Source organism: Cucurbita pepo, chromosome LG12 (assembly GCF_002806865.2).
Source record: "Cucurbita pepo subsp. pepo cultivar mu-cu-16 chromosome LG12, ASM280686v2, whole genome shotgun sequence".
Classification (NCBI taxonomy): Eukaryota; Viridiplantae; Streptophyta; class Magnoliopsida; order Cucurbitales; family Cucurbitaceae; genus Cucurbita; species Cucurbita pepo.
The window spans coordinates 8,024,966-8,035,925 of record NC_036649.1 but is presented as its reverse complement, the minus strand read 5'-3'; the positions used below and the strand labels follow the sequence as shown (position 1 = coordinate 8,035,925).

General features: G+C 34.6%; 2 protein-coding genes across 4 annotated transcripts; both read left to right on the top strand.

Moving 5' to 3' along the window:
- The first annotated feature begins 114 nt into the window (after window positions 1-114).
- Window positions 115-4,145, top strand: LOC111806494 (thiamine pyrophosphokinase 1-like). Of its 2 annotated transcripts, XM_023691834.1 has the most exons (6): window positions 115-330; window positions 410-506; window positions 1,472-1,544; window positions 3,131-3,232; window positions 3,343-3,592; window positions 3,776-4,145. In XM_023691834.1, the coding sequence occupies exons 1-6, from the start codon at window positions 192-194 to the stop codon at window positions 3,892-3,894; spliced, it is 780 nt and encodes a 259-aa protein (XP_023547602.1). In that variant the 5' UTR covers window positions 115-191; the 3' UTR covers window positions 3,895-4,145. The 2 variants fall into 2 exon arrangements, with proteins under 2 accessions (XP_023547602.1, XP_023547604.1); XM_023691836.1 differs by lacking the exons at window positions 115-330; window positions 410-506; window positions 1,472-1,544 and adding an exon at window positions 1,706-2,631.
- Window positions 4,146-5,064: 919 nt separating this feature from the next.
- On the top strand, window positions 5,065-10,910 carry LOC111807151 (DNA mismatch repair protein PMS1). 2 transcript variants are annotated; one of them, XM_023692736.1, is made up of 11 exons: window positions 5,065-5,421; window positions 5,717-6,040; window positions 6,442-7,635; window positions 8,145-8,413; window positions 8,504-8,630; window positions 9,134-9,202; window positions 9,297-9,370; window positions 9,532-9,597; window positions 9,925-10,028; window positions 10,263-10,444; window positions 10,587-10,910. In XM_023692736.1, exons 1-11 carry the CDS (start codon window positions 5,188-5,190, stop codon window positions 10,707-10,709), a joined length of 2,766 nt encoding a protein of 921 aa, XP_023548504.1. In that variant the 5' UTR covers window positions 5,065-5,187; the 3' UTR covers window positions 10,710-10,910. The 2 variants fall into 2 exon arrangements, with proteins under 2 accessions (XP_023548504.1, XP_023548505.1); XM_023692737.1 differs by lacking the exons at window positions 9,925-10,028; window positions 10,263-10,444; window positions 10,587-10,910 and adding an exon at window positions 9,647-9,914 and having other exon boundaries at window positions 9,532-9,603.
- The last annotated feature ends 50 nt before the right edge of the window (window positions 10,911-10,960 follow it).

Here is a 10,960-nt window from a genome sequence, read left to right as displayed (position 1 = left end):
AAAAGGTTATGGCCATTAGATAAGAAGTCGCACGTGCCAATCACAGAGAGCGGGTAAGGCCCAGCTGTCCGCAAGATTTACAGTGTTTGTTTCCTCCGCGAAATTTGCTCTGAATATTCAATCACTTTCCAATCGAATCCTATTTTTCAATTTTTCATTCAGAAAATTTTCCAATCCCTCGCATTTCCGCCATGAGCGTTTTGTTCCACTCTTCAGAATTCCTCCACCCTTCTTCTTCGTTTCCGGCAGAGCACCGGCGTTCTTCAACCTACGCTCTTGTTCTGCTCAACCAACGTCTCCCCAAATTCACTCCCTTGCTCTGGAAGCACGGTTAGTCTACAAATTCCCTGGGTTTTGATGAATATATTTTTGTGTTGATATGTATTTGTGTATTGTTGTTGTAGAGCAGCACAACTTCGTCTGTGTGCCGATGGAGGCGCCAATCGCGTATTTGATGAATTGCCTCTGCTGTTTCCTCATCTAGACGCTTTGGATGTTCGTAATAGGTTCGCTAAGTGTCTTTCTCTCCCATTATTAGTTTCTTTTTCATGTGATTTAGTTTCTCTCTTTAGTTATCAAGTTTCGTGCATGGGGTTTTGTTCTCTGTTTGTTTTGAAAATTGAGATGGCTAATGCGTACAAACCTTCCTAGAGAGATTATTGATGTCAGGGACCATGCCTGGATATAGTACCGACTGCCATGTTATGACGAGCTTTTAGGGTTTATTATTATTATTCTTTTGTTTGTTATATTTCCATTTTAGTCCCGATTATTTGATTCAATTTGGTGGCTATAGCTTTGAAGTTTCAATTTAACTTGTGGTTTGGATGAATTTCCCAAAACGTTCCTTTCATTTTAAATGTTAACTGTTTCTTATTAAGTTTTTGAAAATTTTCAGAATTTGGTAACTATTACGTTTTTGTTCATCTTTCCTAACTAAACATTTGATTTCTGAACCAAATTGCAAATGCAAAAACAATTTTAAAAACTAATTTTCTTAGTTTTCAAAACTTAACTTGGTTTTTAAAACACCCCTAAAAAATGTATGGATGGAAATAATGTTTATAAGCTTAATTTTTAAAAAACCAAATGGTTATCAAATCGGGCCTAAGTTATATGTTTTATAGTTCTTTTTTTCTTATTCTAGTCGGTTCTTTACTGTTAATAATGGACTTGTAGTTCATGATTATGTGTAAAGTAATCTTAATTTTTACGAATCACACCATCATCATTCTTGATGTGTACATTATGCTATTGATACTAAAAGAAACAAATACCAGTGGCTGGCTGAAGAAGACGTTTTAAGCTATTTTATTGCGTTTGATGTGTACATTCCGTTCTCGAGCATTTCATGATAGTTGGTATTATTGTTACGAAACGAATAAACTATTCTAGGATTATATATCTTGTGTCTTGGTGGCTGTGACTATACTTCGATACTATCTATTGATTTTTTTCTTTTATTTGCCAGCCACAAGCCAGATGTTATTAGTGGAGACATGGATTCAATTCGGACCGAAGTACTAGATTTTTATGCTAAGCAAGTATGTCATTTTTTCCCTTTCTCCCTTTGAAAGAGTTTAGTATTCATTTGATAAATAGTTTTTCTTTCATCTTGTTTTTTCTCAGTTTCTTTACAATAGTTTTTTTTATCGTTCTTAGGGAAACATTTAGATTCTTANTTTGTTCTCTGTTTGTTTTGAAAATTGAGATGGCTAATGCGTACAAACCTTCCTAGAGAGATTATTGATGTCAGGGACCATGCCTGGATATAGTACCGACTGCCATGTTATGACGAGCTTTTAGGGTTTATTATTATTATTCTTTTGTTTGTTATATTTCCATTTTAGTCCCGATTATTTGATTCAATTTGGTGGCTATAGCTTTGAAGTTTCAATTTAACTTGTGGTTTGGATGAATTTCCCAAAACGTTCCTTTCATTTTAAATGTTAACTGTTTCTTATTAAGTTTTTGAAAATTTTCAGAATTTGGTAACTATTACGTTTTTGTTCATCTTTCCTAACTAAACATTTGATTTCTGAACCAAATTGCAAATGCAAAAACAATTTTAAAAACTAATTTTCTTAGTTTTCAAAACTTAACTTGGTTTTTAAAACACCCCTAAAAAATGTATGGATGGAAATAATGTTTATAAGCTTAATTTTTAAAAAACCAAATGGTTATCAAATCGGGCCTAAGTTATATGTTTTATAGTTCTTTTTTTCTTATTCTAGTCGGTTCTTTACTGTTAATAATGGACTTGTAGTTCATGATTATGTGTAAAGTAATCTTAATTTTTACGAATCACACCATCATCATTCTTGATGTGTACATTATGCTATTGATACTAAAAGAAACAAATACCAGTGGCTGGCTGAAGAAGACGTTTTAAGCTATTTTATTGCGTTTGATGTGTACATTCCGTTCTCGAGCATTTCATGATAGTTGGTATTATTGTTACGAAACGAATAAACTATTCTAGGATTATATATCTTGTGTCTTGGTGGCTGTGACTATACTTCGATACTATCTATTGATTTTTTTCTTTTATTTGCCAGCCACAAGCCAGATGTTATTAGTGGAGACATGGATTCAATTCGGACCGAAGTACTAGATTTTTATGCTAAGCAAGTATGTCATTTTTTCCCTTTCTCCCTTTGAAAGAGTTTAGTATTCATTTGATAAATAGTTTTTCTTTCATCTTGTTTTTTCTCAGTTTCTTTACAATAGTTTTTTTTATCGTTCTTAGGGAAACATTTAGATTCTTAACCAAATTCTAAAAATAAAAACTAGGTTTTTTTTTTGCTTTCTAAATTTGACTTAGATTTTGAAAGCTTTTTGTAAAGATAGATGATAAAACAAAGAAACCTATAGGTTGAACTAGTATTTAAACGTTTAATCTTCAGTAACTAAATGGTTATCAAACGAGTCCTTGGATTTTTCCTGGATTTTGCCATCTATTTTGAGACCACAGATAGTTCTTATTCTGTTCATACTGGACTAGCCCACTGATGGCTCTTTCTGCATCTTGGGTGTAATTTTTCTATTTCCATGTGTTGCTGAAATTCTGGCATTACTTGTTATCATGTATGCATTACTGGCTCAAGATATCCATATTCACATGGTGCAGGGGACCAAGATATTTGATGAATCTGAAGATGAGGATACCACAGACCTACATAAATGTGTTGCATATATTCTTCAGTCTATGCCAAATCTGGAGGAGTCTAATGTAGGTTGGACTTCGTTTGGCCGTTTACGTTCAATGGTTCAACTACTACACTTTGTTCTGTGCTCTGACTTTTCAGATTGGCATTATAATGTTGAGCTGTTCATTTTCAGCTGTGTATACTTGTTGCGGGAGCTCTAGGTGGACGATTTGATCACGAGATAGGAAACATCAATGTACTATGCCGTTTCTCAACTACGCGCATAATCCTTCTGTCTGATGATTGTCTTGTTCATCTTCTGCCAAGGACTCATCACCATGAAATCCATGTTGACTCATCCGTTGAGGGTCCGCATTGTGGTCTCATTCCAATTGGGATGCCTTCTGGAAGCACTACAACCAATGGTCTCCAATGGGATTTGAGTAAGTACTTTCGCACTTTCAAATTGTTCCCCTCTCGCCTTATCAGTGAATGACTAAATGACTAGCTGTATCATATTTTAAGTCTTGGGAATTACGAACCTCCACAATGGTATGATATTGTTCTCTTTGAGCATAATTTCTGATGACTTTGTTTTTTTTTTGTTAACGTTGGATTCATTCCAGCCGACATAGAGATGAAGTTTGGTGGACTAATTAGCTCATCAAATAAAGTTAAAGGAGAGAAAGTAAGAGTGCAATCTGACACCGATCTTCTCTGGACGATCTCATTAAAAAAGCAATGAGACGGGATTGCAGGATTGCGATGAGCTGGAGCTGCAGTCGGCCTGCTAGCCGATGCTAGATTTTGAGCCTCCGAGCCCGCACATTCTTCGGCCAGGCATTCTCTGCATTAGGTAATGGAATCTTCTTTCTCCCTTTAAAATAAGAACAATTGTAAAGATCTACTCCTTCATCTGCCAGGTCTTTTAGCTTTCCATTTTCTGTTATTTTTATTTTTTATTTTTTTATGTGATTAGGAAGTTATATTGTTTTTTTTTCCTCTCTCTTTCTGATTTTGGAGATCAGTGCCATTATATATATAAAAAAAATGTTAAATTGTATTTTGTAGCATATTGTTGGTGTATTTTTGGCATCATTTTAAATTTATATGAATGAGGTTATAGTTGATATCATATGTTTTTTAATTTTTATACATTATTATGTCAATTTTCATATGTTATTTTCGGTACAACTAAACATATCGTCTATAAGAACTATTGAATAAGAAAAAACAACATAGCTTTATCAGTTTAAACTTCATAATTATCGTTGGTTGTTACCGTAACTCTTATTTGTACGAATTTAATAAATACAACAATTAATTTACCCTAATCTTAATGTGGTGTGAATTTTACTATAAACTTTCAATTTTATTCAAAAGTTATCAAATTTAAATAAGTGATACAATTTTTATTTTATGTTCAGATTTGGTCCATTAAAAGTAATGAAAAACAATGTATAAAATTTCAACAATTCATTCATTTTAATTAAAGTATTAAATTTGGTACAAAATTAAGCTTGATCACATGCAACAAAAAATAAAAATATAATAACTGATTATATATGTATATATATTATGTGTATATGACGCACGAAAAATATATTTTTAACCAAATTAATTTTTTAGTGGCCCATTTGGAGAAACAGAATAATTATTAAAAAAAACTATTAAATACTTAATTATAACTTAAATATAATAAATATTAAATACATAATATTAAACCACAAATTTAGTCCCTTCTTTCAATTTTTAATTTTTTATCTAACAAACTTAAAAATAATTTAAAAATTAATTGACTGGATAGATATATATTGGTAGAATCTTTAATTAAAATATATTTAAGAACTGAAAAAAAAAAAAAGAAAAAAAGAAAAGAAAAGACAAATATCAAAAATTTAAATTTNAGGAGAAGATTTCAGTCACGAATGTTGAAGCTTAGTTCCCTCGCAGTTTTTTTTGGCGCCAAAGTCTGTCATCTTCAACATTGAGTTAGGGTTTCTATGCTATTGATGCGAGGATTATTTCCGAAATTACGATGGATGTTGGAATTGCTGTCGATTCCCCGACCATTAAGCCCATTAACAAAGGCATTGTCCACAGAATTTGCTCAGGGCAAGTGATTCTTGACCTCTCTTCCGCCGTCAAGGAGTTAGTCGAGAACAGCTTGGACGCTGGAGCCACCAGCGTCGAGATTTCCTTGAAAGATTACGGAGAAGAGTGGTTCCAGGTCATTGATAATGGGTCCGGCATTTCTCCCACCAATTTCAGGGTATTTTTCGATTTCTCATTACGTCCGTATGCAGCTGATTTTTTTTTTTTTTTTTTTTTTTTTTTTTTTTTTTNCTGTTACCAATATCTATGTGATTATGAACAGAGGGATGATAAATCTGTGGTTTAACTTCTATTGACCTTCAATCATTGATACCTTGGGAAGAACTCACTGTTACCCAGTTGATATTTACGCGTTATTAATCTGGAATTTTTTCTTTGTTCCATACTACTGCATTATTTACACGAATACTCTTTCCACTATGTTTGATACGTTTGTTTTCTAAACGTCGCAGGTTCTTGCTCTCAGGCATCATACATCAAAATTGTCTGATTTTCCTGATCTCCAGTCTTTAACCACGTATGGTTTCAGAGGAGAGGCACTAAGTTCTCTTTGTTCTCTTGGGAATTTGACTGTTGAAACTAGGACAAAGAATGAGTCTGTTGCAACGCACTTAACTTTTGATCATTCAGGACTACTAGTTGCTGAAAAGAAAACTGCACGCCAAGTTGGAACCACTGTCATGGTTAAGAAGTTATTCTCAAATTTACCTGTGCGCAGTAAAGAGTTCAGTCGTAACATTCGGAAGGAATATGGCAAGCTCATTTCATTATTGAATGTAAGTTTTCGTTCTTGCATATACATTCTATCATTAGTGGTTTAAGTAGGATGTTAAGTTGATCATCAGGAGATGCCAAACATGGGCTAAGAAGTATTTCAAGTTTCATGGCTGAAAGAAAAATGGCGTGATCATAGATGAATAGGATAGGCCTCTATTTGGTTGCTATCTTATGTATTTATATTTCTATAATATGTACAAATATGTTCATAAATTGTAACTCCTTTGGAGCTGCCTCTTTTCCCTTTTATATTTAGTTTCATCCAATGAAAAGTTTCTTCTTATTTAAAAAATAATAATAATAATAAATATTCATGTATTTTCTATATGTGAATAATTCTCTCTCTTATGAACTTTGCTGGTTACTTGAATGTCTTCAATTGTGCTGTTTCTGGTTGCAGGCTTATGCTGTCATAGCAAGAGGAGTTAGATTTGTATGCACTAATTCTGCAGGAAAAAATGCAAAGTCTGTAGTATTCAAAACTCAAGGAAGTGGTTCCATTAAGGATAACATCATAACAGTGTTTGGTATGACTACCTTCAACTGCTTGGAGTCTGTATCTATATTATTATCAGATGAATGCAAAGTTGAAGGATTTGTGTCGAAGAGCGGACAGGGAAGTGGGAGGAATTTGGGAGATCGGCAATTCTTTTTTGTAAATAATCGACCTGTGGATATGCCTAAAGTGAGCAAGCTTGTAAATGAGCTATATAAAAGTGCAAACTCCCGGCAATATCCAATTGCAATCATGAATTTCACTCTCCCAAGTAAAGCTTGTGATGTCAATGTAACTCCTGATAAGAGAAAAATATTCTTCTCTGATGAAACTCACATTTTGCAAAGATTGAGGGAGGAACTACTGAAGATCTATTCTCCAATTAATGCCTGCTATTCTGTGAATAAAGTTGAAGAACCTACTAAACAAGTAGATAGCGTTGAGCTGTGTTCTGATAAAAGGAAATTGAGCATGTTAGTGGAACATTTCTCATCTGATGAAGGTAAGCTCAGAGATGCTTCTTCTCATCTGACTTTGGCTGATAATGATGATTCTCTCAAGATGATTGAAAATGTGGAACAATCCTCACAAACTATTGAGGTAGTAAATAGTGATGGTGAGGAAAATATAACCAGAAAGGACTTCTCTCTTAGAGTGCATGGCATGAAGAAGGCTGATGCTTTTTTAAAGGATTATGATCAGCATAAGAAAACTTGTTTCAGTAGCAAGAAAGGTGAACAAATTTTTCCTTCCTCTCCATGTGTGACTGTTACTGGAACCGATACAAGCCGTGTTCAATCATCACTTGACAAGTTTGTAACTAAAAATAAGAGAAAATATGAAACTTTATCTGCACCACTGTCTGAAGTGCCCATCTTAAGAAACCAGTTTCTTAATGATCAATGGAAGAAAATCAGTGCCGATAATCCTTCCAAGGATGTGAAATGCACACACGGAGACTGCCAGGTGTTTGATGATTTTTCAGAAGGGAATGATGAAGACAGCTCCATACAAACTAATACAGACAGAGTTTTCAATGAACTTGGTATTCCACTATCTTCTGCGGACCATAGTGATGATGGAGAAACAACAGAGGAGGTATACAATCTTTTACATTTGTGGGGGGAGGTTTGAAACAACTGGGAGTACCGTGAACTATATAGACCATTAACTTTGTATATAGTTTCCTTTCTTGATTAGAAACAAATTAATTCTCCCTTTTTGAGAACTCTAAGCATCACTTCACATTATAAGTGATACCTCTTTTCCCCCCTTTTGGAATACAGCTCAAAATTGTTGACGTTAGAGATTTTTCTTCAAATAATTGATAATTTATAGTGGCTCAATTGTTCTAGAAATCCAAACTATTGGCATGGAAGCCAAGACAAGTAAATTCAGTGAGGCATTAAAAAAAGACTATCCATAATTTAATATAAGCGTCAAGTTATTCCTTCAAGACTATTGAAAATGGGAATAAGTGCATGCTTGGTGGCAAGTGACTAGCTTGGTACCTCTTGATATAACGACATTGTAGGTGTAATTATACTCTGTCAAAATATTGACGTCACTTAGATTTCTGGCCCTTCATGTGACCGTTTCTCTTGTAGGAATGTACAGAGGAAGCCATAGCTAAGGTGCCTCATTCTGTTATAGAATCAACTGGTACACCCATCAAGGATCTTGAGATGTCTGAGGATCTTCCACTATCCGACTCTTCAGTACTTCCTTCTGGTTTTATGAAAGAAAGCTCCAGTCCTCAATTGAAGTTATGTTCAACGTTTCATTTTGATTTTCATGAGCTGAAGAAAAGGAGGATGCAGAGGCAGTTGAGATACAAACTGAATGGCTATATATGCGAAAGGAAGAAGTTGAAATGGTCTCTGAAATGCTAACATTATTCAATAATATTCTATCCACTCTTACCATGCATGTGAATAATGATTTAACTTTTTATCATCGCTTGCAGCCACTATGCTGCTGCTACTCTGAAGCTTTCTCAACCTGATAATGAAGACCGGAAAGCAAGGGCTTTAGAAGCAGCTGCCAAGGAGCTGGACCGGCTCTTCAGAAAGGAAGATTTTAGTAGAATGAAGGTCTCTAATCTCATCCCACTTTTTGTACTTTTGTAATGTTTGTTGCAGTTGAAACTATTACTTGCAGTTATTTGATGACCATAAATTTCAATTTGTGCTTTTACATACAATACCCCTTTATAGCTTTGACAACTTACACCAGTAGGATATGCCACTGGTGACATTTGATTGCTTCCATTAAAATTGACTTCTCTCAAGACCTCATTAGTCTATAGCCATGCTTGGCCGTAGTTCCTTTGGCGCATTCTCAAGAAATGGTTTATTTATTTATTTTTATTTTTTATTTTGGGAAGCTTAAGCCAAGATTGACACTGTTGAGTATTACTAATGTTTATACAATCTACGTCAATCTTGGCTTCTCTTAGTCAGAAAGGATGAAACAGAGCATCTTTGTCCTACTTAGCTGGTCCAATCCCATTACATTAATGAATAAATTGTTGTCCATCGATTCTTTTTCCAATTGAAGATAAAAGGACTATTAATTAAATCTGTGTTTTATATAGGTTGTTGGACAATTCAACCTGGGATTTATCATTGGGAAGTTAGATCAAGATTTGTTTATTGTTGATCAGGTGATTTTCCTTGCATCATCTTGGACTTTTTTGCTAAATTATCTTCATGTTATACCAAAATATAACTGCAGCAATGGAAATATTCAAATTTTAGCATGCTGCTGATGAGAAATACAACTTTGAGCGACTGTCACAATCGACAATTTTAAACCAACAGCCTTTACTAAGGTGAGGGGCTTTTCTGCTCTTGCTCTGTGTTAGTTTCTGTTGGAATGAGAATGAGAAACTATGGCTAAATATACTGGTTAGCAGACTCAGAAGAGAGAAAAAAAAGGAAGTTTTGTGTGAAATCCTCTTCTCTGCTTTTCTAAGGTTAATTATTCTTGCAGGCCGTTGAGGTTGGAATTGTCTGCTGAAGAAGAAGTTGTCGTTTCAATTCACATGGACGTAATCAGGTGATTATAGTTTTTGGAGAAATTGTTTTCTCATTCAAGAAAATACCCCATAATTGATAGATTTTATACCAGAGAAATTTCAACAAAGGAAACTAGTTATGAAAAAGGAAGTAAATATTTCTGTCTCTGATCGAAGAGTTCCACGGAGGATAAATAGTTCAGCATATTTTGTATGACTCATACTAATTAGTTTCAATTTATATTGAGGTACCATTGTGCTGCGTATAATTCCAATCTTTTTCTTTCCATCATTAAAATTTTACTAACGCTTTGGTTAAACCTTATCTTCGTCATCTGTAAAAATCACATTCTGTACTCTGATGACAGGAAGAATGGATTTGTTCTAGAGGAAGATCCACATGCTCTACCTGGAAATCGATTCAGATTAAAAGCTGTCCCTTTCAGTAAAAATATAACATTCGGAGTTGAAGGTGGTTCTCGTTTGCTTCGCTGATGCTTACTTTATAGCCAGTAATTGAGTAACATAGGCGTCAGTCAAGAGTTCATATTTGACTTCATCATTTTAGATATGGTAGTTGCGAAGCATGGTTATTCACATAAACTTGAACTGGAGAATAGTTCTATTTTATAGGATGCTTCTTGCTGTTTTGGAGCGCAAGATGCAATTCGATTACTATACTGACAATGGTGGTGTGATTGAACAGATGTTAAGGACCTGATTTCTACACTTGCTGATAGTGAAGGTGAATGTTCTATAATCGGCTCGTATCGGATGGACACAGCCAATTCAGTCTGCCCTTCCCGAGTTCGAGCAATGCTGGCATCACGGGCATGTAGATCCTCTGTTATGATTGGGGATCCACTAGGGAGAAATGAAATGCAGAAGGTTACAGTCTTGCTGTATCTCTCTCTTTTATGGAATCTCTGAACTAAAAAAATAAGCTCCTTGCATTGCTTGTGAGCCTCTGAAATTCTCTGGACGTAAATAGTATAGCTGCAACTCCTGATATGGTTGTTTGTTTACACAGATAGTGGAGCATTTGGCAGAGTTGAAATCTCCTTGGAACTGCCCTCATGGAAGGCCAACCATGAGACACTTGGTGGATCTTACAACAATTAAAAGGTCAGATGAAAATAACGCCGACTGTTGAACACTTTCTTCTTCTTCTTCTTCGCCTCTCCCTTGTTTAGAATAATTTATCTGGGACAACCTCAAATCTAGCGTTATTTGTTAATAGTTAGGAGATAAGAATCAAGCCATCATCCATTTGTAAATATATAACAAGTATATTAGTGAGAAGGTGGTCATGTGGACCCCTTCTATTCTATTGGCATAGGCTTCTTCTTGTCTCTATTTGCTCTTTTTTCTTCACCTGTTCTCAAATTTACTATTTATATTTAA

What these genes read in the sequence shown, in the direction of transcription:
- LOC111807151 (XM_023692736.1), top strand. Translation starts at nt 5,188, where the DNA reads ATGGATGTTGGAATTGCTGTCGATTCCCCGACCATTAAGCCCATTAAC. An exon ending in AACCAACAGCCTTTACTAAG is followed by an intron (nt 9,371 to 9,531) that starts GTGAGGGGCTTT and finishes TTATTCTTGCAG; the next exon opens with GCCGTTGAGGTTGGAATTGT. An exon ending in TATAACATTCGGAGTTGAAG is followed by an intron (nt 10,029 to 10,262) that starts GTGGTTCTCGTT and finishes GTGATTGAACAG; the next exon opens with ATGTTAAGGACCTGATTTCT.
- LOC111806494 (XM_023691834.1), top strand. Translation starts at nt 192, where the DNA reads ATGAGCGTTTTGTTCCACTCTTCAGAATTCCTCCACCCTTCTTCTTCG. An exon ending in GCTTTGGATGTTCGTAATAG is followed by an intron (nt 507 to 1,471) that starts GTTCGCTAAGTG and finishes TTTATTTGCCAG; the next exon opens with CCACAAGCCAGATGTTATTA. An exon ending in TGGTCTCCAATGGGATTTGA is followed by an intron (nt 3,593 to 3,775) that starts GTAAGTACTTTC and finishes GATTCATTCCAG; the next exon opens with CCGACATAGAGATGAAGTTT.